Source organism: Vidua chalybeata, chromosome 3, assembly GCF_026979565.1.
Source record: "Vidua chalybeata isolate OUT-0048 chromosome 3, bVidCha1 merged haplotype, whole genome shotgun sequence".
Lineage (NCBI taxonomy): Eukaryota > Metazoa > Chordata > Aves > Passeriformes > Viduidae > Vidua > Vidua chalybeata.
This window is the reverse complement of record NC_071532.1, coordinates 80,849,272-80,877,011: the sequence shown is the minus strand read 5'-3', so window position 1 is coordinate 80,877,011 and position 27,740 is coordinate 80,849,272. Positions and strand designations below refer to the sequence as shown.

The window sequence follows — 27,740 nt, the reverse complement described above, 5'->3', positions numbered from 1 at the left end:
CGATAAGCTTTCAATGTTTAACCCATTAATTTTGGATACACAGGAACTTCTTCAGGATGGAGAGCTTCATTTCTTGCCTTTGGATTCTTGGGATCATCTGAGGCCCTCATCCATCTTACCTTTTTGACAAGGCATATCCATTCTTCAGGAGAGTTGTTCTCCATTACATGTTGAACCTAGAGCAGTTAAACAGCACACCAGAAATGTAAGTTTGACATGTATTGCTGTGACTTAAGATCAAATTTATACAGAAATTTGTTTTTCTTTTTGTCTACTGCATTTGGGAAGCTATCACTGCAGAAAGAATAATGAACCTTTGACACTGGTAAGGAAAATATAAAGACTGTGCTTAAGAAATCCAAAATCCACCTGGGAATTTTTAGCAGTTATGGTTGTAATGAGATATTGTGGTCTTTCTTAACATGAGGTAAATTTTTTTTGGTTGTCTTGGTGCTTCAGATTCTGGAGAAGCTGACTTCACCCATACTTTGAGGGAGTGGGTAGAGTTGGAAGTCACGTTTCTGTGGATATTCTCACCCATAAAGAGGTGATTTGGAGTGTCTGATTTCCTGTAGCCCCTTCTACAGTATTTTCAAAGGGCAAACCTGCAATGTGTACTAAAACTTTCCATATGAAGTAAATAAGTATCATCTGTACAATGGCATATGAACAGTATTTGCTGTAGTAATCACCTATGTAATTTTTAGCAGTGTGATCCCCAAAAGATGGGACAGTTTACAGACCCACTCTCAGAACAGCCTAAATTGGCTCTGGGGGAGAAATAGATATTAAAGCAAGTGTCAAACAAGCACTGAAATTAAAATCTATTCAGTGTACATTTTTGAATATGAATAAGAGGGGGGTTCCTTTATTTTTTCTGTTCAGTGAGACAAAAATATTATTTTAGATTCTACTGATTTAGCATACAGTCTTTAGCTTTCATAGGATTTTGAGGTTTTTTTCATCATAGGCTTTGCTTGAGGCTATTTGAGTGTCTCTCCAGACCCTTAAGGTGCTAAGGCCTCTTCATAGTGGTAATGTAGATGGTGCCTTTGCTGAACTAAGTCTTGGAATTTACACAGGGAAACTGTGTTTTGAACCTACAAAATGACATTTCTATGTAGACAAGAGCAGTCTTGGTATTCTTGGTGGGCCATATCAAATTCAGGATGAACATGAAATACTTCTGCTTTATAAGCAAGCTCTTGTAAGCTTTCTGATTTATGGTCTTTGCTTGGGGAAAGCTGGGAGCCTGGTGCTTTTAAAGACATGCCAGCTTCTGGTGAATAACGCTCTAAAAATGATTTGTGGGACTTCCTGAGAGTGGTGCCTGGTGTATTTTTTGTCTTTGTCATTTGATCAGAGGAGAATGTGAATTCTTTTCTGCTTAGCCCACGGTGAGGACTAATTGCCGTAACCTGTGGAGAAGAGCTTGGATTAACACTGTGTGCTAAACTAAAGCCAGCCTAATTGTGAGTACAGAATGTGATTTAAGGCGATGGACTGGAAGCTATTTCAGGCAACACACTGTACTCCCCATTTTATTCAAATGCTGAATATACCCTATTGGAAAGGCTACTGGGAAGCATGGATTAGGATTTGGGTGGATCAGTTATGTACCAATTCTTTTTATGTTTCCAAGTTGTCTTCTGCAAAGAAGTTTACTTGTATAACTACATTGACAAAGGCTTAATAGAGAATTTGTTACATAATGTGGTTGAGTCTCAAGCTCTAAATCATACATGAGAGGCTTTCCCATGGTAATTCCAATCAAAGTGAGCTACAACAGGATTCTTCAGTAACTCCATTGTTTTTTAACCTTGTGCCTGCAGATGGAGGAGACAGACCTAAGTGAAAGAGGATTGCCACATATTACATCAATCATGAATAGAGTTAGAAACTTGAAAAACAAATACAGAAATGAAGAGAATATCACAGATGAATTTAACTATACTAAAATCTCAGCTGATACAACAGGTATTTTGTTTTGTTATTCTACTGTCACTTATGCGAAAGATCTTAACCTAGACTGAGTGAAAGAACCATTAACTGAAAGGATTTCAAGTTTTGCGTTTCTTCAGTATTATTGACCACAAGGTTAATTTCGTCTCTCCTTATTTCTTAGCTCTGTTGCTTTAATCGTGTTTAAAATAAAGTCAGTAGGTGTCTTGCACAAAAGCTTATAAAAAGTGTTTTCTTCTGTACATGTTTGCTGCTGTTGTAATCAATCTCCTTTTTTGTTTTTCTGTCAGATAACTCTGGAACTGTCAATCAAATAATGATGACAACAAATAATCCAGAAGATTGGCTATGTTTTTTACTTAAACTAGAGAAAAAGGGTGTTCCTCAGATGGATGTTAGCCTACTCAATAGACTCATTGGTCGTTACAGTCAAGCAGTGACTGCATTACCTGCAGAAAAGTATAGTCAAGATGAGAGCTATGCTCGCATCCTCGTGAGATTTGCTGAGTTGAAAGCGTAAGTATAAATTTTCCATATGAGAACTCATCATCCTGTTTTTGAATTAAGATTACCTTGTTTCATTAGTGTTTTCTGCAACTAATTATCATTTTGAGTGTGGATGGTTTCATTCTGTTTCCTTGAGGGTAAGTAGCTTTGGTTAGGCAGCTTATCTGTTGTCTCCACAGTACTTGGATTTTTTGTATATGCTAATAAGCATGATTGTTTAGAGCTATTTGATTTAGAGATGTTAACATACTACTTTTCTTGGTTCTGTATGTGAGGTACAAGAGGGAATAGCATGCAATCCTTTTTTAGCTCTATTTTAGTATGCTTTCTCTCTTATTAGACAAGATCATCACAGATTAAATTAGCTGCCTTAGGATAGGAACAATGTTTTAGAACATCATTCTCTAGTTCCGCACTTTGAAAATTAGTTTGGGTTGTGGTCATTTATTGTTTTACTCAGTTCAAATTCGAGCAGTGTGGTTGTTCAGATGTGTTCAGACATAATATGGGACAGGGTTATAATTAGAACATTTTTTTGCGAGGGGTTCTTCTCTCACTTGAAATATTATAGCAAATATTTTGATGAAGAGCTGTATTTAAACAATGCAGCAATCTAGCAATCAGAGCTGAGCAAGAAATTTTCCAGTGAACATAGCTAATCCTTTTCTTGTATGTTCTTCCCCTATTTGACTTTTTGGCATATGGTTTCATCTGGCAGTATGATAAATGTCTACTTCTCTGCACTGTTGTTTGCATGGATCTTGCTGCAACACTGCTGCTAAAAGCATACAGTGGAAGTAATCTGTTGAATCTCCTATTGAGAAACAGGAGTGAATAATGACCTTGTGAATCTTTAGTATCTTGAAGAGGGAAGGTGTTTTTGTGTAAGTGGAGTAAAGAATCTCTTCTGGAAGGGTTTAAAGCTTTAAATGGCATTCTTATTCAAAGATCAATTACTTTTCCTCAGAGCAGAAACTGTGTTATGTAGGCTTCTGGATCCTAATTTGTGGAAATTCTTGTCCAGAACAGTGATCAAGTCACATCTGTTGTCTCATTGTAGGAGGTTTTAAGTTCAGAAAGATTATTTCCTACCTCTCTAATCACTTGGACCTATTTTCACTTGATCTTTAGAACATGGTTTGAAAGGTGGATACTGTTAATCTGTGTGCAAGAGCGATGTTCAGTATTGTGTGTTATGTATTGCAGAAAGCAAAACCAAAGGTGCTGTCAGTAGCTTGTTAATACATGAATAGTATGAACAGTTCTAGTTGTGGTGTCTCACTGAAAGGTCTTCAGTTGTTTCACTGCTACACCCTCTAGGGACCTTTTTGGGAGAATAGTCTTTCTTGTTTCACTATTAAAATGCACTCTACAGCTGGACTAAAATAACTTCTATTTTAGTAGCCAGAATTACAGAATCCACCTATCTTACTAGGTAGCTCAGATCTGCTTTTTGTTTTCTGCTGCATATTTAATTGTCAAATATCCTCAGCCATATGTTTCCTGACATGCCTAATAAAAATTTCTTTTAAAAAGATGAACAACCCACTCCAAACACCTTTTAAAACAATGTACCCACCAAAATCTGATATAGCATCACTATAAGGATCTCCCTAAATGATGATTCCTCGTTTGGAAATTACTTTCAGATACTAGCTTGTTCTTAATATTTTTATAAGCTAATACTTCATTATCCAGACTAGCATACAATATCAATTATTTATATGCAACTTCATTTCTGAACTACATGTGTAATCTCACCAACAATGAAATTACTTTTGGCTGGTTGGAACTGAAATCCAACAATGTTGATTGTAATTTTCGGATATTAACTTAATCAGTGGCTACTTAGTTGGATCTTTTGTGTTTGGCATGTTTACTTACTGCTCATAACTTATTCTCATTGGTCATTATTTTTGTTTCAAATTTCCCTGTTGTTCTACACTTCTCTATTCTTGGCTGTCAGTTTGTCCAGTACTATATATTTTCTTTACTTGGTTTTAGCTTCTCTTAAAGAAAATCCTCTCATCTCATTACTTTGAGTGCTTCTGGTTAATTTTATAGCTATTGCAAGTAAAGCAATACTGATACTGCAAGTTAAGTGACAGTGATAGGTGCTCTGATGATGCTATCTTGGGTGGGAGAAGAAATGTGCTTTTCAGTAAAATTGTTTGCTGTTTTCCCAGGTGTTCCACCTAAACAAGGTGGAAAAGCAAATCAGCATCACAAACTTCAGAAGCAGTGGCTTGAGATTTTAGTATCTACTGCCATCAACAGTTTTGTTCTGACTGTAGAATTATAGAATGGGAAGTTGTTGGAATGGATCTTAAAGATCATCTAGTCCCAAGCCCTCCTGCTGTGGGCAGGGACACCTCTCACTAGACCAGATTGCTCAAGGCCTTCTCCAGCCTGGCCTTGAATGCTTCCAGGATTGGGGCATCCACAGCCTCTCTGGGTAACCTGTTCCAGTGTCTCACCACCCTTACAGTAAAGAATTTCTACCTAACACCTAGTCTAAATTTCTTCTGTCATTTTGTACCCAGTTGTCCTAGTTCTACCACTAGAGTTCCTGACAGTAAGTCCCTTTATGGCTTCCCTGTAGGCCACCTTCAGATACTGGAAGTTTGTTATGAAATCTCCATGCAACCTTCTCTTCTTCAGGCAAAGAGCCCCAACTTTCCCAGCCCATCCTCCTAGGAGGGGTGCTCCAGCTGCCTAATTACCTTTGTGGCCCTTGTCTGGACTTGTGCCAACAGATCCCTGTCCTTTTTATGTTGGGAGCTGGATGCAGTGTCTCAGAGCAGAGGGGCAGAATCACCTGTGACCTGCTGACCATGTTCCTTTTGGTGCAGCCCAGGATTCTGTTTGGTTTTCTGGGCTCCATTTGCACATAGCTGGCTCATGTTGACTTTTTCCTCAGCCATCACCCCCAAGTCTTTCTCCCTAAGCCTGCTTGCAATCACATCTCTGCCCTGCCTTTAGGTGAGAAACTGGATTTTTCCATTCTTGGCACTGGACCATTTTTGTCCTGGTATCTTCTTTAGCTGCAGTTTGGCTGTGCCAATACCTTTTGACCTATTATTGTACCAAATTTGTCTGAAGAACCCTTGAGTGTCCTCTGAAATAATTGAAGACAGCAAATGCTTCTATGATTTTCTGTATTGTACATTTGCAATGCCAGACCTGCTCTCGTGGAATGCTGCTGGCTGTAGCACAGTGCCACCAAGCGTGTGACAGTTGGTGCCTGTTGCTAGTGTTAGGTCTTGTTCTGTCCATTGCTATCCAAGCTGTTGCTGCTTTCTACAAGAACTTAAAATTTAACTCTTTGAAAGTTAATGTAATACATTACAGCTTAATTTCTCTGGCTCAGACTTTGCCTGCAGATGGGTTAGTCTGTGCCTGTCCTATTGCTTTGGATGACCAGAGCTGAGTTCAGTAAACCTATGTGACTCTAGTAACATGCCTAAACTATGAGAAACTTCTTTCGTTCAAAATTCCACTTTTATTTTGAAACATGCTCATAAATCTTTCACTCTTCCCACTTCTAAGTGGTACCTTTGTGTACCTGTTTTGTGTACTTGAGCCAAGGGGAACTCAGGAAAGAATTCCTTAATCTCTTGGTTGTAGATGTTGCTGGTAAAAGTGTTAAGCTCCCTTTTATTTATGTCAGTTGAAACATAACGTTAATGTATTTCATAATAATACAGGCTTAGGCCTTTTGTATCTTGACTGGTATTTGCATAGGCTGTAGTTGCTCTTGAATATTTAAATGTTGGTGTGCTGTGTGTAAGCATGAACCTGCTCAGCAATCTATGGCTGAATGTAACACTAGGATGAGAATTTGCCAAAAGTAAATGAACTATGAAGTGTGAAAGAGCTTAAGGATTGAGTTCTTTTAGTTTTGGGAAGGTTTAGCTTGATATCTTTCAATTATTAGAGTTTTAAGTTCTTTGCTTATTTGTAGTACACTGATTACTCTAAGAAAGAGGAAAATCTTTAGCCTATAGGTGGGTTGCTTTTTCAAAGTTCTTTAAAGGCTTCATCCAGTACAAGGAACTTCATCCTTCTCAGGCTCTTTGCCTTGTATAACTGTGGATGTGCTATCTTCACAGTCTTCAAGATCCAGAGGAGGCACGGGACCAATTTCATCTGGCCAGACTGAACTGCAAGAAATTTGCTTTTGTGCACGTGGCTTTTGCACAGTTTGAGCTATCACAAGGTATGTAAAAAAAAAAAAAAAAACAAAACTTGTTTGGTGTTGCTGTTCTGTATTCTTCTCAGTTTTGTTTTAAATTTCTGCTCCTTTACATAATTTGTAAGGAAACTGACAGGTATTGAATAAGGAAGAAAAAAGTTGGGATTTTTTAAATTGAAATTTACTGAGAACATGTGTTCACTTTTAAAATGAAAATATGCACACAGTTCATTGTTATTTTCTGTTTTAGAAATAACTTTGAAACCAGGTGAAAATTGATAGTAGTTTCTACTTTTCTAATTTAGATCTTGCAGTGGAAGGCTTTTGAGTAAGGCTCTTCTTGCATTGAAAATTGAGGCTCAAATACTTTGCTTGCTTGTGGTAGAAATTCTGTCTTCTTCCAAAAAGCATCTGTAGATTGTTTTTTATTAAACAAATATACACTGTCAATGTGCAATTTGGTTGCCCTGGTACTTGCTAACAAGGCTGTGTTGGCTTGTATTTTTGGGTGTCTCTTCTGTTTCCATGGGTGATTTGAACAGTGACCTATGTCACCCTGTGTATTTCTTCCTTTGACAGTTTGCTCTGTACAGAAAGACAAGCACATTCCGTGAAAGTCATTTTCTTATTTGAATGGAAACGACTTGATTAATATATTTCAATTTTTTTGTGATTTGTTTTCCTTCATGGTTTTTTTCAGTATCATGCAAATTGTTGCATACTGCCTAGTATGAGAAATTCTCCCCAAACTTAGCTACACTAAATAAATTAATCTATTCTACACTCTAGGTTGTGAATACATTTTACTAGTTATTCCTCTTTCTTTACTTCTGTTTATTTTCCACTGATAGTGGTTTTGTCTATCCATTTTTGCTCCAGTACTACTTTTTAACTGTATTTTAGGATATTGTTTAGATGTTCAAAGTGTGGCCCATGAGGCAGAGCCATTTTGTTAAAATCAAAGTAGATACTCATTTGTCATCTCAGATTTCCCAGTTTTTCTTTACTAATAAGTTGTTTGGCATTAGAGCAGGAAAGGCTATGAACCAACCTCCTCTGATCCCCTCCTCCCCCCACCCCCAAGAAGTGTGTGTTATGTTTTAGGAGTGACTCCTGTACAGGATGGGGAAAAGAAAACAAAAATCTGCATATTTGTGACTTGAAATTATGCAGTTTCTGTGCTATGCATAAGTCTGACCAGTCTTGTTCTAATATAAACTTGTGGTATTGAACTTCTAAACAGTAGTAAAAAGAAGCTAATAATTTATTCAGTGAGCACTGGATGTTTATTTAAACAGATAATTAAACACTAATATTGCAATAACAAAGATATTGTTAAATAAGTGTAATAAAACCTACTGTGTAATTTAATAAAGTGTAGAAGTGTTGGTACAGGTTACCAGTGACTAAATTCATCCTGTAGTTATGGGATGTGTTCATGCAATAATTTTTGTCACTTTGACACCAAGTAATCAACCTAGAATGAAGTCCTAACCCCAAAGGAAACAAGCCAGTTCTGATTGGCTTAGTTTTATCTGCGGTGTGCTCTGATTTGTATCTGTTACCCTTGAGCTGATCTGGGTGTCCTTTGGTAATGTGTATGGAGCTACAGTGTCCCTGCTGGGCGCTTCAAAGAGGATTAGTGGAACATGTGAGTTGTAAATTGTTCCTTAAGAGTGCTGTTCCTTTTTCACTGTGTCCACTTAAGCCAGAGGAAAAGGAGGGCTGTGCTTTGCTTCTTCATCCCGGTGATTTCAGCAGTGGTCGGCACATCTGTCATCATTTTCTTTTGCATTAAGAAGAAAAACTTAATTGCACATTCTCTTCCTTAGCTCAGAGTTTTGCTCAAGATAAAAGCTCAAGCCGAAATTGTGAAATTAGACTTGGTAAATTGATGTTGATTTCTTAATAATTGAATATTAGTGACCTGGAAATGGAGTGACACAACAAAGGTGCCAGTCTGTTTTTTGTGGTTTTCTTTTTCTTTTTTTTCTTTTTTTTTTACTTAAATACTGACTACAATTTCATTTAAATACCTCAGATGAGGAGTTGTTTTGTCTTTAGTTGGGTGGTGTACTTGAAGATGATTTGCTGTGAATTGGTCAGAACTCATGACCACAGAAAAAAAACTCTACTCATGACTATTTCAAATCTTATGCCAAGGTGGTTGATTGAGGCTTTTGGATGTGATGAAGTGGACTGATTGGAATTCAGAAATACTTCTGGCTTTATGTGGTGCCTTGGATCCCTATCTATTAAGGGGAATGAAGCAGTTAGTTTTTCACATACATGTTTTGGTGTCATGCTCTTTCTTACTCAGTGAGGCACATAATACTAGGAGGAATTACTTTTGAGTAGTAGGTCTTGTTGAAGCAATGTGTGGTTACTAAATATAGCCAAAGGTAGAATCACAGAATGCTGGTTAAGGATTCTTAGAGCCTATCCACTTTTCTAATGATTTAGGTGAAAAAACAGTATTTGGCTATATGGTTAAAAACCAAATTCTAACAAATTAGCACAAAATTGATTTAAATGGAATTATAGCTCATCTAATTTTGGTGCTTCCTTGCTTCAGTGTTTGACATCATCCATTTAATATTCTTAAAATAAGTTACTTAAAGCATAGGTTCCTGATAGCTAGACTTCACTTCCACCAGCCTGAACTGAAAGCAACAGTGATGTCTAACTTCATTTACGAGTGGAGATTTGAGTGTGGGGGACATGGTGCTCAAAATATACTCAAGTATATGCATAATAGCATATTTCTTATATATGTGGCATGAATATAAGAACAAAGTGGTTTGTTTTGCTGCTTTGGAATGGAGGAAGAGGAGCATTTGGGTTCCAGGGGCATTGACAGCTGTAGCAAAATATTGCATTATTTTGCCCAGGTGTTCTTCAAACCAAGTAAAGTATTGTGGTTACGGTACACTTTTGTCCTTATTTGACTTGTTCTAATAGATGCCTGTATACGTGTTTACATATGTAAATTGGCTGCTTCAATATGTTTTGTTAACACATTTCCTTTTCCACCCCAGCTCTCTTCAAAGTTCTCTGTTTATGCCATTTAGTAATGTCTAAAACTGTAATGAAAAAATATTCTTGCTTTTCTCTCCTCTTAACTGTAGTGCTGTTCAGAGTTGTTTTATTTAACAACAGCTGGTTTTAAATGTGATTTCTATTAAGTGCATTAAAGATGTTTTATAATATATAATAAATTTACCTGGTCAGATCTAAATGGAAGTCCATAAAAGTCATATTTCCTTGCTGATACTACAGAAAATAATGGGTTTTAGAATGAGGACGATTTTCTTACAGTTCCTATAACACTAAAAAAATACTGAGAATGCATAGTTTGTGACTTGGCATTCAATTTAATGTGAAAATTGACTTGTGTGATTCACTTGCAAGTATTTCCAGGCAGTTTCCTTAAAATGACAATGGAAGAGGAGGTGTCCCTAATGAACAATGGCTTCATAGAACTATGCAAAGTGAATATAAGACAACATGAATGTAACAATCTCATTAAAAAATCTTGCCCTAGTGTAATTGTTTTTTTATTTCTGTGATTTCTAACTCTGTGCTTCTTACACTTAGAAAATGAGAAGAAGTGTAAGCAGATCCTTCAGAAAGCTGTGGAGTGCTCTGCTGTTCCTCTGGAATTGTTGGAAACTGCTCTGCAAAACTTACATTTGAAAAAAAAGCAGTTACTTTCAGATGAGGAGAAGGAAAACTTTGCAGGTGATTGCAGTTTCTTAAAATACTGGTTGCTTATGTGTGTTGTGATTCTAGATTGGAAAAAAATCACTAGTGTTTTTCCCTTCTAGATACAAACTCAATCTCTACTGCCCAATAAACAGATATATTTGTCTATATTATGAATCTTATTCCTTCAATGCCTGTTTTCATCTTCAGTGCAGTGACTGTAGTTTGCTGGAGCCGTGGTATGGTTGATTCTGTAATTCTGCAGAGGGTGTTCCTCTGGCTGTCATCAGGGATTTGCAGTTCGTAAAAAGTTGGTAGAGAAGAATTCGGAAGTTGGTAGAGAAGAATTAGGACTGAAATACATAGACTAAACTACACATAGGTAGGTTGCTTGGAGGTGTATCTTGTGACAGACTGGGGAAGCTCTGACAGTCATTTCAGTTAAGTCAAATCTAGGAAAAATAATCCATTTCAACTTTATTTTGGACAAAACCCATATGTTTATCAGTACAAAACTGAAGTACTTGGCTGTATCATAAATCCTAAGTGATCCTTATTGCTGCGTATATAACTTCAAAAAGAGAACAGTTATTTCTTGAAGCTTTCAAGGAATAAATTTGTTTGGAGTGGAATGGAGCAAGAAATATGTTTTTCAAAAAATGTGGACTTTAGCATTAAAGTGTGTGTAGCTAACTCTTTCAAGAGTGATGTCTAACACTTCCATATTTTTGCATTGTGTAAGGACAGAATTAATGTAAAATAGGTCTGATTTAATTTCCTTAGGGATATATCTTTAGGAGTGGTGTTTGAGAGTTGCTTGGCATGTACTGGATCAACCTTTGACTGAAACAGTAGTGGGGGGTGAACCCTTTTAATAGTATTCAGCTATGGCATTCGTTTCTAATAAGCTATTTTCTGTCTTATTCTGTTTTTCATTAATTGGATATAGAAATAATAAATGCCACTGCTGATGTACTGTGCCATAGGAGAATATCTTGAAGGATACCAATATCCTTCATGGATTGTATAATTTCTTGCTGACATTACTGACTTGCTGCTGCAGAGCTAAGGCAATACCTGTGAGAATGCATGGCAAAACCCTGCCTGCCAGTTAGGAAGCAGCGAGCTTTGGGGCAAGAGTAGGCTCATTTATTTTTTCATATGAGTTTGTATTTGAAAAATGCAAACTACTAATTCAGTTATTTGAAGATTAGAGTTTAAAAGGTAAATAACACCAGACTTGAAATATCTCAAACTCTGGGACATACATGGCTTAAATCACTGAATTTGGCTTTAAGTGAATTTGTATGGTCCTCTGGGGCAACAGAGGCTATTTTAGTATATTGGCATTTAGGTCTTTTCTGTTTTGTATTACCATTTGGAGAGTTGCTTTTGAAAGATTTTATTTGAAAATATGAATGCTGTATATGTAAATGCATTTGTTCACAGCTTCAAAAGATTGCACAGAATGCATTTGACAGTTATATGCAGTTAGTGTTGTGATGCAAATATAAACCATGCATAGTGTTGAGAAACCTTTAGTTTAATTACTTTTTTCTCTTCATGCACAGCAATCTAAAGTATTTGACATACCAGGTGCAATCAAACACTTTCAGTTAGGAAAAGGTAGTTAGTATTTAAGAAATGTAGGTTGCAGAACCATTTTAGAAACGTTTTGGGTGGAAGAGAGCCTTAGGTCATGGGGTCCAGCTGTGGTAAAGAGTGTAATAAGAAGCAGATGGGCTGTCTTAGAGTGTGAAGGAATGAAAGTATTGTAGATCACCAACTGGGTGTGAGAGTCCAGTGGCCAGCTTGGTGGTAAAAAAACCCAGATCTTTGGGAAAAAAGACAGTGTGGGATGCATTTGTGAGGTGGTGATGGTCCTGGGTTGGTAATAAAACTTCCCTGTACATTGAGGCACTTGTTTTATTTAAATGAGTAGTTTGGTCTATTGGCATAAGTAGTTTATAAAACATTAAGTACTAGAAATAGCCAATACTGCACTGTTGATCTACCAGAAGTCTGACTTGTGGCTGAAAGTAGAAGAGGGCTATGGGAGAAATCAAAAGAAAAGTAAAATTCATTTTAATGAACTGATACAAATTTAAAAATGTTAAGTGCTGTATAAAAGAGTCCTTGAATTGTGATTTCTTGGAAGGCTATGGATAGCTGTGAATCTTGTTGGTCAAGTAGATAATTTCCTATACTGATGTAATGCAAGGCCTGTGTGATGTAGATGGTCATATTATATATCATCTTAGTTAGAATCTTTGAATGGTTTGAGTTGGAAGGGACATTGCAGATCATCTAGTTCCAGCCCCCTGCTATGGGGCAAAAACACTTTCCACTAGACCAGGTTGCTCAAAGCACCATTCAACCTGGCTTTGAACATTTCCTGTTGCCTTTGATGTTTTTTTTTCAAATATGTTCCTTGGTGTTTCTTAAAAAAAAATCTTGTTGTGTTGAAGAGATCTTAATCAAAATAACCAGATATTAATTTAAATTTTTTAAAAAGGGTTTATTGGGAAAGTAGCTGAGTTCAAGTGATTAGTGTTAATCTGAAGGTATTTAAAATAGCTTGTACTCCACATTGTTCTCTAAATGAAGAATTAAACTGTTGTAACGTGAATGTGTGTTCATTAAGGTGTTGATACACTGTCATTAGTATATTGAGTTCTTGTAGTTTCTTTGTCTCTGTCAAATGACCTTCCCTTCACCTTTAGGGAACAATAATGTGGAAGACAGTGTTGTCCTAACTGTTTATTTGTGGGTTTGGGTTTCTAGAATGACTTCTCAACTTGATTTTGGGTTGTGTTTAGCATAAAGTATATCTGAAATACATACTTTCACAAAGTTTATTAAGTTGACTTGGCATATTATTTTAATATTAATGTACAACTTTGTAAAACTTCTGTTAAATCTTCAATAATCAAGCAAGATTCTCTTCTGGATTAAGATGGGGCTGATGAATGAGCTTTTTGCTATTGCCTGCCTTGATACTCCCTGACTTTGCACAGCTTATATGACCATGCTCAAATTTGCTATCAGTGCAATCAGCTGATTTAATTTAACACAATTAATTGCTTAGAATAACTTAGTTGAATTTGTCTGATATGATCTGAAGGATTCTATTTTCCCTATTTTCCCTACAGTACCTAGTACACAGGAGTCTGGACTTCAGAATATAGGTGGAAATCACAGAAGCTTAAAAAAGAATGATTCTAGTGAAAATTCTTCTACTGTTACCAGATCTTTATTTAGGTAATGTCTTAATTTCTTATTTAATGTCTTAAAATATCATTCAAACCAAAACCAAACGCATACACTACAGTGTTGTGTGTTTTATTTTGTGGACTTCTTGTTTGAGTTTATTTTTTCCTTTAGGGAAGAGAAGTCACAGGAGCTGGGTGCCCTAGTTAATCTCCACAATCCATTGAGACCACTAAACAAATCTAACCAGGTAAAACACGTTACAATTTCTTTAAAATCTTAAACTCTCTATTCTGGTGTACACACCTGATAAATTTGAATTTGTTCTAAGATTTGCCCATTTGGGAGGATCCCTGTTACCCTAGTATCTGATGATGGAGATGACATGGAGGATTCAGATGTCCCACTCACGGCTAGTGTTACAAAGAGGTATGGTTATTGGGTTTACCTACAGCACAACCAATTTTACTGCTCCTCTTCAATGGTACTTCTGTTGCATAGCGGAAATGTCAGATGTCAATGTTAAATTTGACTTAAAGAATAGAGAAAAATAGTCATAGTTGCAACAAGTACTGCAGTAACCTACTTCCACTCTTGCTATGCAAATTCTTTGGATGAAAGCATGTAAAGATGAAGAGAAATCATGTTCTGGCTAATCAGTAAGCTCAAAAGAAATAGAAATTAAGGTGGCAATAAATGTAGTTCAAATATCTTTATGTAGTCCAGTTTTTAAAATAAGAGATAAGACAATCTTGTAATTTTCAAGATATTTTTAAATCCTCATTTTGTAGGACTTATTTGTATTGTTTCTCGCTTTGCTGTCCTAGTGGACCTGCTTTTCTGTATATTTGAAGCTTTTAGCCAAAAGTCTTTCACACAACTACGTTTTTCATCTCATTCACAAAAAAGACTGTTGCCACACTGTGTTGGTATGTGATGTAATTAAGACTGTTACTTCAACAGGCAAACATCCAGCTCCAAACAAACAGCCTTTGTTGCACCTTTTCCACCATCAGAACCAAAACCTTGTGGCCGTGATTCGTACAGCCTGGGAGATTTGCAGGTAAATTAAATGTTTTTTAAATACCTAAAGGAACTCTAGCTATCCTATCATATTAGTAAGAAAGGTAATAACACCTTTTTGAATTTAAGAAAGAAATAATGTAGGATTTCCCTTTAAGTAATCATTTATGGATAGAAACATTCATTGTGGCTTTTAAACTTGAAAATTGTTATGCATAATCGGGCATTAAAAAAGAGCTTTCTCTGAACAGTACATCTGATGGGAGCAATGGGAGTGGTGTTTGGAATATGATTTATCAAGAGGGGATAAATAAGATTTCAACTTGACTACAGGACCTCTTTCAGCTGTAGTCATGAATTTTACCATGGGAAGTACCCTATTTAATGAAGTCCATTCAACTAAGTGCTCTATGAAGCCATAAATTACAGCTTTTCATGAAGATATTTTTTTCATCAAAAAACAAATGTCTTGCATTACTATGTCTTATATTTTCTTGTCCCATGTCCTCATCCCCTAAAAGAAAATTCCAGAATAGAAAGCATTTAGGCCTTTATTATAGAAATTGGATTATGAAAATTAGGAATGTTGATGTATTTAAAAACATCATCAGTAATACTTGTCTGTGTAACCTGCACAGTTCCCTGAAGCATGTTTGCTTTGCAGTGCATCTGCCATTTAATTACCTTAAGGAAATGTCTTTTGTATACTACTCCTGAGTTTTCCTTTGATTCTTTTTTAAGATGCTTTTTATGTTCTTTAGTCCTTACAAGAAAAAACAGCTTTACAGTTGCAGATGTTGGATGAGGGCAGGTCAGAAACAGCTACCAATTCAACTGTAACTCTCAAAACCAAAGTGGATGCAAGTCTTGTGACAAAAAGAGCAGGTAACTATTAATGTCATGTCTGAGTAGTTTGAAATAGAATAAGCATTGAAAATGTGCTGTTCTGTGTTTTTAAAAATGCATTGCTGAATAAAATGTTTTTCAAAAAGCAGAAGTTACTGCATTATTAACATATTTTTGGAGAATGATTCTTAAAATTCTTTTAAAAACAGTTTTGTTGTATTTCAGAAATACTTCAATAGCTATTGCATGGATTTTGACTGTTGCGTGAAGTCAGCTAGAAATAGGCATGGTATTAGATTACATTATGTTGTCTTTCTGGAAAATGTTGCAACCAGCTTGGATTTATAGCAAGGATTTCAGAGCTAGTAAAGTCTAGAAGGTTGCTACTAATTATTTACCAACTTCGTGGAATATGGAATACATGTACTAACCTCCTATGGTTAGTTGCTAGCTACTTCAGTGTTTCATCAGAAAGCTGGTTCCCTAAGTGGCTTTCTCATCCTGCTGAAAAAATTAGGAGAAAATGTCTAATATTGCAAGAGTTGGATTTAGGATTGTAAATGTACATATGTATTGTAGGAAAGAAACATTTCAGTTGAAAAATTGTGATTTTTCAGCTGTGTCCCCTCAGCTCCCCAGTGAACTTGTCCCACTGACTTGCATTGGGAACAGTTTGGGTTTCAGGTGATACTTCCCTGTTTGTGCTTCATTCATGTTTCCAGATGAGATGTTGGTTGAGGTAGTTCAGTCCTTCAGCAGTTGACTTGCACTGAGCTGCTCAGCATGGGATGCTGCTTTCTAGTAATTTGAAAAGAAAACTTTTCAATCTTGTGAAGGAACACTCTTAAGCTGTGCTGTTTGCAGCCTGCACTGTCACATGCCACCATTTCACTCCTGTACTACCTGTGCAAAAGGACCTAGGAGACAGAGTTCCAAGTCCCTTTAGGCCTCTGGCTTCAGTCATTATGCTTGGATTATAGGTTGACTATTGTCACAGACAGCAGACTTCTAATTTGGAGTATGATAATAAGCTTATCTTCAGTGCTTTATAGACCTGCTCAATATCCTGAGATGTTGTAGAGCATTTTGTGAAGGTGCTCTTACTGTGGGTGTTGAAGGAAACAGTTGCATCTCTGTTACAGGATTAACCTAAGACTTTGAAGAAAGTTGCCATTTTAGTACACTGAATTGAATATGGAGCCTGAGGACTTCATTAATGTCTCTTAAGGCCTAATTCCAGTAGATTGTCTGTGTTTTAGTCTGATCTAGAAAATGAGGTAAAACAATTCTAGAAACTTTTTCAAGTATTGAATATTGAATCATTTTAATAATCTGGTTTTTGGGTTTTTTTTCCCAGAAAATAAAGTTCAGCATCTGGAGCTGAAGACACCAGAGCCCAGGAGTCTGGAAAGTCAACAGCAACAATCTAGTTTTGGTGAAAGTTATAAAAAGCAGTTGGAACAGATTAAACTGAACTGTGTTAATGCCAGAAAAAAAATGCCAACTCAAGAAGTGTCACAGAAAAGCTGTTATGGAGAGGTAAAGTAACAAAGATACGTACTACATGTGTGCTAGCAGCAGCTGTCTCACTTTGAAGAAATTATTTCTGTATTCTTAATTGTGGCTCCTTGTGTGATATAATACCTTGCTTTGCCCTTTGTAGGGAAAACAAATGAACCTTGAACAGTCTGGTCATCCTGTTTCAAGACGATTATCACCATCAGATGCTGTTTCTAAGAAAAGTCACCCATCACACATTTATGGAACACCGAGCACTACCACATCTAATGATTATATGGCCTGGTAAGCCTACTATAAGATGGTAGTTGATCTCTGGAAAGGTTTAAGCAGATTTTTACAGGGTTTTTAAAATTTTTCTGTTTGATAGCAAACATTCCAAGTGCTTCTGTAAAGTGCCTGACTTTGAGATTCAGATTGCATTTAGGGGACCTTTGCCTTTTTGGGCAGCTTTTCGGCATTTGAATGTTTACCATCAAATCAATAAGTCCCTAGTAGAGCATTTACCTTTTTCAGTGATCTCTGCTATGTGACACATTCCTTTGGTAACTTTATGTGGCTGACAGGCTTCTTAGTTTGATAACTATATATCAGTTTATTTCCCATGATGCAAGTGCCTGAGGCTTTTTAAAAGCACTTTGAGAAATCCAGAGGCTTGCAGAATTAAGCACTTTACATTAGGAAGTTATAGCATTTCTTTATCCATGTTACCTTAGATAAGGCATAAACCCCTATGCCTGTGTTGGCAAATCTTTCTAATTATATGATTACTTATTGTTTTCAAAAGTCTCTAGGATGAATCATATAGGTCAAGGTTGTATGCTGAGTAAGCACTATTCCTGTTGGTAGGACCTCTGTCTCTATAGCTGTAGAATTCAGAGTATATGTAGGGCATGAACCCCATAATTTCATGAAGGATCGTGATAATAGTCCTTGATGAAAATTCTCTTTACTTAGCTTGTACATGCTAAATATGCAGAATTGCTGAGTGTTTCTGTATTCAAAGAAAGCCATGCTTTGCACTGGTTTTGTCTTTTTTTTTTTTTTTTACTTCTGTGATTTTACTCCACCAAATAAATCCTAGTTATATACACTTTTTCCAGTTCTGATCTTGGCATTAGTTTCTGTATATATGGTAAAAATAAAGTATGTTCAGAAATATAGCTAAGAAGATGGCAGACACATCAGGAGAAAAAAAAAAAAAATAGGATTTTTTTCAATCTTTAGTCTTAAATCCGTGATCTTTCTGCTCATACACAATGTAGCTAAAGCTCTCAAGGGAATAGTGAGAGTTTTTGAAATTGTCTGTCTCAATATGCTTACTTTAAAAAATAGCTATCTAAAAAGTTTTTGAATAAATAACAATAAGCTGAGGAAGAGTAACTGGCTCAAACTCTCTTATAGTCAGCTCTTCTGGATTTATAGTTCTTCCACTTTTCAGTTGCTGGTTAGTGGCAGCTATTGCGTGAAGACAGTGAGTTTGTGTTTTTAAAAACAGTGTATTTTTAAAGTTTAAGTGTATTTCTAAAAGGACTTCTAAATGAAGAAGTTGAAGTGGTCTTAATGATAATTTTTGAATGAAGTGGAGACTTGGGCTCTTGCTAGTCAATAGGGTTTAACTTTCAAGAAGTTAACAAGAAGTTAACAAGAAACATTGAAGATTTCAACTTTGTTAAAATAATCTTAAGAAAATACATCTAATGAATATATTGGTAAAATTTTTTTTTGTTAGTTTCAGCACACCAGTCATAGAGGACAAATTTCTACCAGGATGTCAAATTTCTACTCCCTACAGCCAGTTCCCCTATTATTTACCACATACTCCAGCAACTCCATTTCAAAATCAAGCTGGCTTGCAGGTAATGATTTTCTGCCATTCTTTAGCACATATTTTCATGGGAACTACTTTAGGTAAAATAAATGTGTGTATATATTTATTTTTTAATCTGAAGTTACTGTTCATCTTCCTGGGTGACTAATGGAAAGTAGTCTAGTATTCCTAAAATAACTTTTTGTGTATATGTCTGAATTTAGATGACCTAAGTCAGGTGCTGAAAAATCAGTTTAATTTTGTCAAAATGCTGGAGCTTTTATGTCTGCAGTCTAAGCCTTTTCAGATCCTACTTAATGACAGAGAAAAGAACTAGAGCCTCTGTTTTTGTTCTGCAGTGCTTTTACAGTGGTAGTAGCCAGTACAGTACCAATAAAGAGAAGTAGTGTGTGTTGAAAACCACAAGTCTGAGGGAGGTAAAAGATTGCATTTCTCCTCCATTTTCGTTAGATTTCACAAATTTTGATACATTTGTTGTGGCCTGACAAAATGTAAAAATGGGTTACCTTAGATGTGTTGCATGTTGAGGTAGGAACCTTCCCAATTGCAGATGAAACTGGGGGATATGTTTAAGCTTTCTATCAAAGGATAAATTAATAAATCAAACTTGAGGCCTTTCTGTGGCTTGGTGTAGCAGATATGGGCAATGGAGGCTGTTTCAACTTCACACTACTGCAGTCTTTTAGCTAGTAATTAGCTTCAAGTATAATGGTAGATGATTTCAGTACAGCTCTTAAGTTTCATGCTGAGACTGAAAGTCTCTTGGATAATGTAGTTTCTGATGTTATATGTACGGAGGGAGGTGTCTCTAATGATCTGGGAGGCCTTATTAAAGAACATCCTTTCCTTGATTTCCAGTGTCAGGAGCATTGGCATCTTTTACAAGAGTGCAGTGATGTCAAGTGTCAAACAATGATCAGTGGGATCTAGCTATGGGGATCTAGCTTTCATTTGAAGTTTCTTTACTGCTTCTAAACAACTTTATCTTCTTCAGAAAAAGCAAGACAATTTAAAGCATTTTAACTTAATAAAAAAATGGAGCTCTGTTGCATGTACCAATATTTATTTCTTAACCTTTTCTATGTGTACACAGGTTCCAGCTTCTGTACCTTCACATGAATGCCTTGTCATCAATGGAAGAGTTTATACAGTGTTAAAGCAAATAGGTAGTGGAGGCTCAAGTAAGGTAAGGTGCTCCTTTATTCTTTTAGGCTTCACTCATTTACACAGTAGTACAATCTATTATAAATACACGTTGAAATCACCTAATGAGTGCCTACTGTAAACATGTACACAGTGTTTGACCCAGGTTTAGTGCCATGCTTAGACGTTTTGTTCTTGAAGATAATTTCTATGGTAGAGTAAGCATTAAAATTCCTGATAGAATCAGCTCTTCTGTTATAAGAGATGTGCTGCATTGTGTACCTCCTAATGTGAGAGGCTGTTGTTTAGAGCAGTATGATTACACTGTTGGGAAATGGGTGACTTGTAAAGTTGATTGAGAGCCTGAAGGAGACAGACCATCTCTTAACTATTTCTGTAACTTGTGTGAGAAGTAGTTGTAGCTATGTCTGAAGTGGTGAGTGAGCTGCTTTTTACATGGAAATTTGGGGTCGTGGAAGCTTAGGAAACAATATTGGCAAAATCTCTTGCATTTGTTATAGGTCCTTACTTTCTTAACAGCATAAGTAGTTTAGCTGGATGTTGTGGGGGACATAAATCAAAGGCCTTACAGAAGTCCAGACAGCTGACATCTCTATCTGTTCCCTTGTCCACTGATGTAGTCCCTCCCTCACAGAAGGCCACTGGATTGGTCAGACTTGCATGTGGTGAAGCAGTGCTGGCTCTCTCAAATCACTACCCTGTTCTCCATGTGTTTTAGCATAGCTTCTAGGATGTGTCCTAAGGTTAGCTAATTTAACTAATTACTTAGAGGTCTTTTGCTTTGTGAATCCTTGTTGACTGTGTCTGATCATTGCATTTCAGTAGTACCTGGTAGGATATTCTCAGTAATTTTTCCAGTGACCGAGGTTAGGCTAACAGGTTTGCAGTTTCCTGGGTCTTCCCTCACATCCTTCTTGTCAATTGGACTAATATTAGCCAGCTTCCAGTCAGCAGAAAACTCCAGAAAGAAGAGCTCCCAGTGTTGCCAGTGTGTGGCTGTAGAATGTGGTAGGATGGCAGGGACTTCTGTGTTGCTTTATCATGATCTGCTTAAAACAAGGCCAGAATATAGAGCACGTTATGCATGGGGTTTTGTGTTTATAATATAGCCAAGGATGGAGATTTCATAGCCTATCTGGACAAGCAGTTTTCCTGTTGGACTATATGACAGTGAAAAAAATCAAAATATCCAATTGTAATTTTCCTTATTGTTAGCTATGACTGTTGCATCTCATACTTTGATGGTTCAAGAGGAGTCTGTCATACCTTCCCTTTAAATAGCTGAAGACAGCAATAGGATTTCCTGCAGCCTTCTCATTTTAAGACTGAATGAGACTTTGTGCTCTCGACCTCTTCTAATGTGCCATGTGATCTAGCCGTCAAATGATTTTAGTGTGACAAAGTGAATGTGTGAGGGCAAACCAAACCTGTATCTCTGGGAGTGCTATTTTGTAATCTTTATCTCAGGAACACTGCAGACTCATAATGTACTACACCTGGTGAAATATAATGTGGCACCAAGATATCTTCTGATAGCAGGTTGCTTTGTTGTAACTGTGTCTTCTTTCTTGATTTTATCATGCTGATTGTATGAATGTTTGTATTGGTTTTTTTGTTTGAAAAGGTAGAAATCTTTGGTATTCTGGCTGAGATGAAGGACCATAGTACATCGGAATTGGGGATGAATTAAGTTATTAACTGATACTGTTTTGCAGGTGTTTCAAGTACTGAATGACAAGAAGCAGCTGTATGCTGTCAAATATGTGAATCTAGAGGAAGCTGATCAACAGACTGTTGAGAGCTATAAGAATGAAATTGCTCATTTGAGAAAACTTCAGCAACATAGTGATAAGATCATCCGCCTTTATGGCTAGTGAGTAAATACTAACTTTATGCAATCAGTATTTCTCAATAAAAAGATATTTCCTTCACTTTTAACATACATGTTTTATTTTTAGTGAAATTACTGATCAACATATCTACATGGTAATGGAGTGTGGAAATATTGATCTCAATAGCTGGCTTAAAAAGAAAAAAAAGATGGATCCATTGGAACGAAAGAGCTATTGGAAAAATATGCTGGAAGCTGTGCACACAATCCATGAACATGGTACTCTTAAATAATTCTAGGTATTTGTATAGGATATATGGCAGATAATATGGATCTAGTTTAATTTTGGAGGTGGTATTATCTTTAGTGTTGGTATAATCTTAGTGATATTCAAAGATGGGTATTTACTGTATTTTTAAAAAAGCAGTGAAGCAAAAAACCAAGGTAAATCTTGATCCAGAGATAGACTTAGCTAACTTGAGAAGGATCTCACAAATATCACTGTTTATGTAATGCTGTTTTCTTTCAACAGACAGAAAATATTTTCTGGTTTAGACTACCTTGTATACTCCCAATTCCACTTGTTCTCTCTTAGACTCAAATTTTAGCCGCTCAGTCTCTCCAGACATAGCTTTGACATTAATGACAGCTCCACCATCTTTACTTTGCCAAAGTGTTTCAGCTTTTTCGTAGAGTTCTTCAGGCCTTCCTCTCATCTTTACCTATATAATTGTGTATGCATCTATATACTGTTTGTCGTACAGTATAAAGGAGAGGGCAGACTTGGATCTTTTCCTATATAATAATGAATGAAGACTAGTAGCAGAAAGCATCATCTATTTTCATGACTAGAGCATTCAATAATATAGCAAACAGCAAAACCTACTGAGATTCAAGGTGCATATATACATGTGATGTTTTGAAAAAAGACAGTGATTTTTGTAAAATATCAAGATAGATTGGTTATGTACATAGTAACCAAAATTTGTTACATTGTGCAAGTAGAGTTTGTGAGAAGACAGTTGTGTATACTCCTCAGTGAATGGTACCTTTAATCAGACTAAGCAATATAATTATTTTATTTTAACTACCTGCTTAGCTAATTAAAGAGAGAGCTACAGGCATGGACAGGCCACTGAATTGCTCCAGAGCAGCAATCCAGCGTGGCCATGTGCACACAAAGCTGGAGTGTCTGTCCCAAACTGAGACAAACTGTGCAACTCAAATTGCTTGGAGCTGTTCTGGAGTTACCTGCAGGTTTGAATAAGTAGTAATTCTAACTGTAAACTCATGCAAGTTAAGAAACTGTTTAGGAAGAAATTGAAGCACTTTTATGAAATCTGCAGAGACTCAGATAAAGCCAATCTGCACCTTCTCTCTAGGTGCAAGGGTTATGGGAATTGAGTAATGCTAACCCTTATGGTGGTAATTTGGATTTACTTTAAACTCTTTTTTTACAGGCATTATTCACAGTGATCTGAAACCAGCAAACTTTCTGATAGTTGATGGAATGTTAAAACTAATTGACTTTGGTATTGCAAACCAAATGCAGCCAGATGTGACAAGTATCATTAAAGATTCTCAGGTGAAATACTTCTGGAAAATTCATGTCCATTTTTCTGTCAAGTGCGATAGTACCTGCTGATAATTTTGATTCTAATAACATCAATTACTATTGAAATTTTATGCTGAATGGTTTTATATGTGTATATGAATATTCATGTATACTGGTTTTTACATGTTTTTAATGAACAGAATAATAATGGCATTCAGCCTTAATAGAAACAAATTTTTAAGATGCTTTTCAGTGTTTTGGGACAGAAACCTAAGTTTTTATTAAGTTAATTAAATGTAATGCTTTGCTTAAAAGATTATTTTTTCATTTTTATGGCTAGGCTGGCACAATGAATTACATGCCACCTGAAGCAATAGAAGATAGGTCTTCCTATGGAGAAAATGGCAAGCCTCGCTCTAAGGTAGTATGATCTTTTTTCTCAGATTCCCTTCATGTTAAGAAGGATGTAATTCAGTCATGTATCTTAAATTTTTTTTCAAAATCTTCCACTGAAACTTGACCATAAAAAAATTTACTGTGCCATGATGATGGTGTGCAGAGTTGGAAGGTTAAGCCTAATCTCCCTAACTACTTAAAAGCATTTGGCAGATGGTGTTTAGAAAAATGTAAGTGCTCAATTACTGAATAAAACTGAAAGTAAAACAGAGGCCCAGGCTTGGGCATTTTAGGGCCACTTGTATGAGTTCACTGTATCCTATTAGTTTTTCTCTGCTACAGAGTATTGTGTATTGTAGAAAATTTTATAATATCACCAGGGCAATGGAACATGAATGATGAGAAAAGTACTGAAGGGAAAGCATTTTTCACATTGGCATTCACACTTCAACTGAGGGTTACGTGGTTTGGTGAAAAAGTGTTTAAAATCTGTATGTACTTGCATGTACATGAGGATTAACTTTTTAACAGTTGAATGGGAGTATTATTGTGTAATGAAATGCAGTCTTGTCTTTCTAAATAGTGAATAAAATATTTTATAAGTGGATTTCTTTTTTAAGGATAATTTTTTACCTTTTGTACTTTTAATACTGCATGCAAAGTGCAGATTTGTTCAGCTCATCTAAGCAAAAATCTAACCATTGTGCTGGGAGTCAGGTTCTCTGTATGCATCTTTCTCCACTTCCCTCCTCTCCCCCACTCTGTGCTTCTCTTAAAGTGCTTCTGCTTCAACAGGACAAGTGCAAAGTTGTCCTGTAAGGAACAGCCTGAGTGTCAGGTTGAAATATGGATCTGAATCCTTTAAACCCAGGGGAATTGAATTGTGGCTTTCCACTTTGGAGACATAGCAGTGATCTCTCACTGTTTCCTGGATTTAAATAATTCAATATGCTTTTACTTGTATTTATTTTTAAATCTGAATTAGAATCCTGCAGTTTGACTTAAGGACTAACTTTAGACTTTAGTTTTAAGTTAGCTCTTCAAGTAAGTTGATTTTTCAAAAATAGTTAAGAATAGTTTTCTTATGGAATATCAGTGAAGGAAGCCACATCACTGTCTTAGCAGATAATGGCATACTGCCCTGGTGATTTTGTATAATAGTCAAAAAATCTCTTATACAATGAAAACTGTACAAATACATGATAAATTGACTTAAGGAACTGAAGGGCCAGTTCCTTAAGTAGAGAGTAATCTTAATTTTTTTTTTTTTTATGTTAGATAAGTCCCAAAAGCGATGTGTGGTCACTGGGCTGCATTTTGTACTGTATGACATATGGAAGGACTCCGTTTCAGCATATAACAAGTCACATCAATAAAATGCATGCTATTGTTGATCCAAATTATGAAATAGGGTTCCCAGATATTGCTGAGAAGGATCTTCAAGATGTGCTGAAGGTAACTGTTCTTTTTGTTTTAAATAATGGTAATTTCTTTAAAGTGTATTTTCTAAAACTGAATGAGTTGTGCTTGAGAGACTTTTTCCACAAAGAGATGCTCACTGCTACTTGTAGTAACAGGCCTTATTCTAAAAGAAGAATGAAGCTAGAGCTACTTCTTGTAGTTTCCATATTAAAGGCTCTTTTCAGCTCAATACCAGCTAAGTAAGTACTGAAAGCTGTCTGACTTAAGTCCTTTGGTCCAACAACCAAAGTAAATACTGTTAATTCTTAGGACAATTCATAATTTATAGGCAAAACATTCTTTCTCTCTTCTCATTTGCAGCGCTGTTTAGTAAGAAATCCTAAAGAGAGAATTTCTGTTTCGGAGTTGCTGGTACATCCCTATGTTCAAATTCAAAGTCATTGTCAAACAGGTACATTTATTTAAAATACATTTTTATTAAATAGTATTTGTAACTATGCTTTAAAAAACACTTTACTCTTAGATGTACTATGAGCTTGTTGGTGTGACTCAATTTTCTTTGGCACCTTCATCTGCTTCACAAAAGGCTTCAATACTTTAATTCTTAAACCGCTTACAAAAACTGTTCTGGCAATTTTTACACTGATAATGTATTATATAATATTATATATATTATATATATATATTATATATAATATATATATATAATATTATATATAATATTATATATATATATATATATTATATATATTATATAATATAATTTCAGCATAACTATAAATTAACTGCAGGTGTCCCAAATGCAAAAGGTACAACAGAGGAAATGAAACGTATCCTTGGCCAGCTTGTTGGCTTGAATTCTCCCAATTCTATCTCCAGAGCTGCAAGGGTAAGTAAATTGTCTTTTCTATTTTGTGTAGTAGTACATGCTCATGCAGACAAAGGTTAGAATGTTCAGTAGTGAAAGCTGGAACTATATATATGAAGTCTTAAGCCGTAGCTGGAAAAACATTGCATATCTTAGTGCTTTTATTTGCAAGGATGCAGAATCCCTCTACATTCTTCTGAATTGGTTGAAAATTATGCCAGTAATATTTACTTTCAATTTTTTCTTTCTTTTCCATCTCCCAGTAGATCTGCTTTGCTTTTTAATCTGCCCCTATGCATCAGTCTTCTAATTTAAGAACCCTCAATATGGAGGAATTATCTAAATTGATCTGTTAAGTGTGCACACTTTTGGACTGCAACTGTTCCTGGAAGTTGCTGAGGTGTTAATGCAGTGCTATGTGTAAATTAGTTCCAGTGGGTTGAAGTATTGCAGCCTCTCTGTTTATTGCCTGAAAGAGAAGCTTGATAAATCTTCAACTGCTCTTTCTACCTGTGTCTTAGAAGTGATGGTGATAAAGTATACATAAGACCTTGAGAATGCAAAGCTGCTTTCATGGGCAGGAAAGCAAATTCAATGCATATTAAATCTAAAGGAGTTCATACTTACACTTCTGATTGCACTTGATCTGTTTTAAATATGAGGGTGAACAAGTAGTTATTCTTCTAACAAAATGGTGGTGTGGTGGTTTGTGAGCATCTGAGTATCTCATGTAAAGTTTGCATGCCTCCAGTACACAACTCTCCCCTTCCATGCTGGGGTTTCCATAGTGGAGACATTTAATAGAGTAAACTTGATTTTAGGTCTCTGCAGCTCATTTGTTCTCTCCTGACTTGTGGAGCTCTGTAACTGCCCACACTGCTAAGTCAATGTATGTTTTCTCTTCTGGACACTGCACTGCATTACAGCTGGTACAACTAAGCTGTCTTAAATGTGTTTTTATTTTTTATTTGACAGAGCAATATTTCAGTATGTGATGATTTATTTCAAGTGATAATGTTTGTTATATAGTTTGAATCTGTATGCAGTACAACTGTGCTCACCTGAATACCCTATGTGTTTGTTAACTTTCAGACTTTATATGAACAGTGCAACAGTGGTAAAACTCTTGATGTATCAGCATTTGCAAAATCTGGGAGTCAAAAAACACGGACAACAAAATGATGTACTACTGTTCAGGAGGCAACAAATGTCTGGTCTGTTCAAAAAGTATTTTGTGCTGCTAGCTTTTAAAAGGACACTCAGCATAAGGTTTGCATTTTTATATGTTCTTTGTGTTCTTCTGAAAATGATTGCAGGTCATTAAAAAGAATTTAATTGAATGCTTTTTACTGTGGGCTCTTTCACTCCTTGCATGCTGCTTGGGTTGAGCAACGACAAAGGCTACTTGGTGATTATGGTCTATGTTACTTAAAAAGCACTACAGTGTCTGGAGTACAAAAACTTGTATGAGGATCTTTTAAGATGAGATCTTATGAGAAGCTAATATTAAAAAATTCCCCAAAAATGCCAATTGATGTACATGAAAAACATGAAATACCTTTTGAAACATCCCCTAAGGCAGGAACAGAGTGCTATGCTGTTCTGTCCTTTGCTAACACATACCTTGGAAATGAACACTCTGTATAAACCACCAGTTACAATATTGGTAGATGCATGTAAATGTCACCCAGTTTTTGAGCTGTTCCT

The 27,740-nt window shown here is 36.1% G+C and overlaps 1 protein-coding gene across 1 annotated transcript in view; it reads left to right on the top strand.

Annotated features, from left to right (window-relative positions):
* Positions 1-27,373, top strand: part of TTK (TTK protein kinase) — a 28,716-nt gene extending 1,343 nt beyond the window's left edge. Inside the window, exons 2-23 of the mRNA XM_053939649.1 lie at positions 44-205; positions 1,833-1,977; positions 2,253-2,478; positions 6,582-6,688; positions 10,262-10,405; positions 13,522-13,630; positions 13,754-13,829; positions 13,911-14,008; positions 14,543-14,642; positions 15,364-15,487; positions 16,806-16,987; positions 17,112-17,251; positions 18,699-18,825; positions 19,891-19,983; positions 21,677-21,834; positions 21,920-22,071; positions 23,253-23,377; positions 23,688-23,768; positions 25,022-25,198; positions 25,526-25,616; positions 25,957-26,054; positions 27,126-27,373. Of these exons, the coding sequence (XP_053795624.1) occupies positions 1,833-1,977; positions 2,253-2,478; positions 6,582-6,688; positions 10,262-10,405; positions 13,522-13,630; positions 13,754-13,829; positions 13,911-14,008; positions 14,543-14,642; positions 15,364-15,487; positions 16,806-16,987; positions 17,112-17,251; positions 18,699-18,825; positions 19,891-19,983; positions 21,677-21,834; positions 21,920-22,071; positions 23,253-23,377; positions 23,688-23,768; positions 25,022-25,198; positions 25,526-25,616; positions 25,957-26,054; positions 27,126-27,215 (2,643 nt within the window). The 5' untranslated portion in view covers positions 44-205 and the 3' untranslated portion in view covers positions 27,216-27,373. The remainder of the gene's footprint in view (positions 1-43; positions 206-1,832; positions 1,978-2,252; positions 2,479-6,581; positions 6,689-10,261; positions 10,406-13,521; positions 13,631-13,753; positions 13,830-13,910; positions 14,009-14,542; positions 14,643-15,363; positions 15,488-16,805; positions 16,988-17,111; positions 17,252-18,698; positions 18,826-19,890; positions 19,984-21,676; positions 21,835-21,919; positions 22,072-23,252; positions 23,378-23,687; positions 23,769-25,021; positions 25,199-25,525; positions 25,617-25,956; positions 26,055-27,125) is intronic.
* Positions 27,374-27,740: the final 367 nt, after the last annotated feature.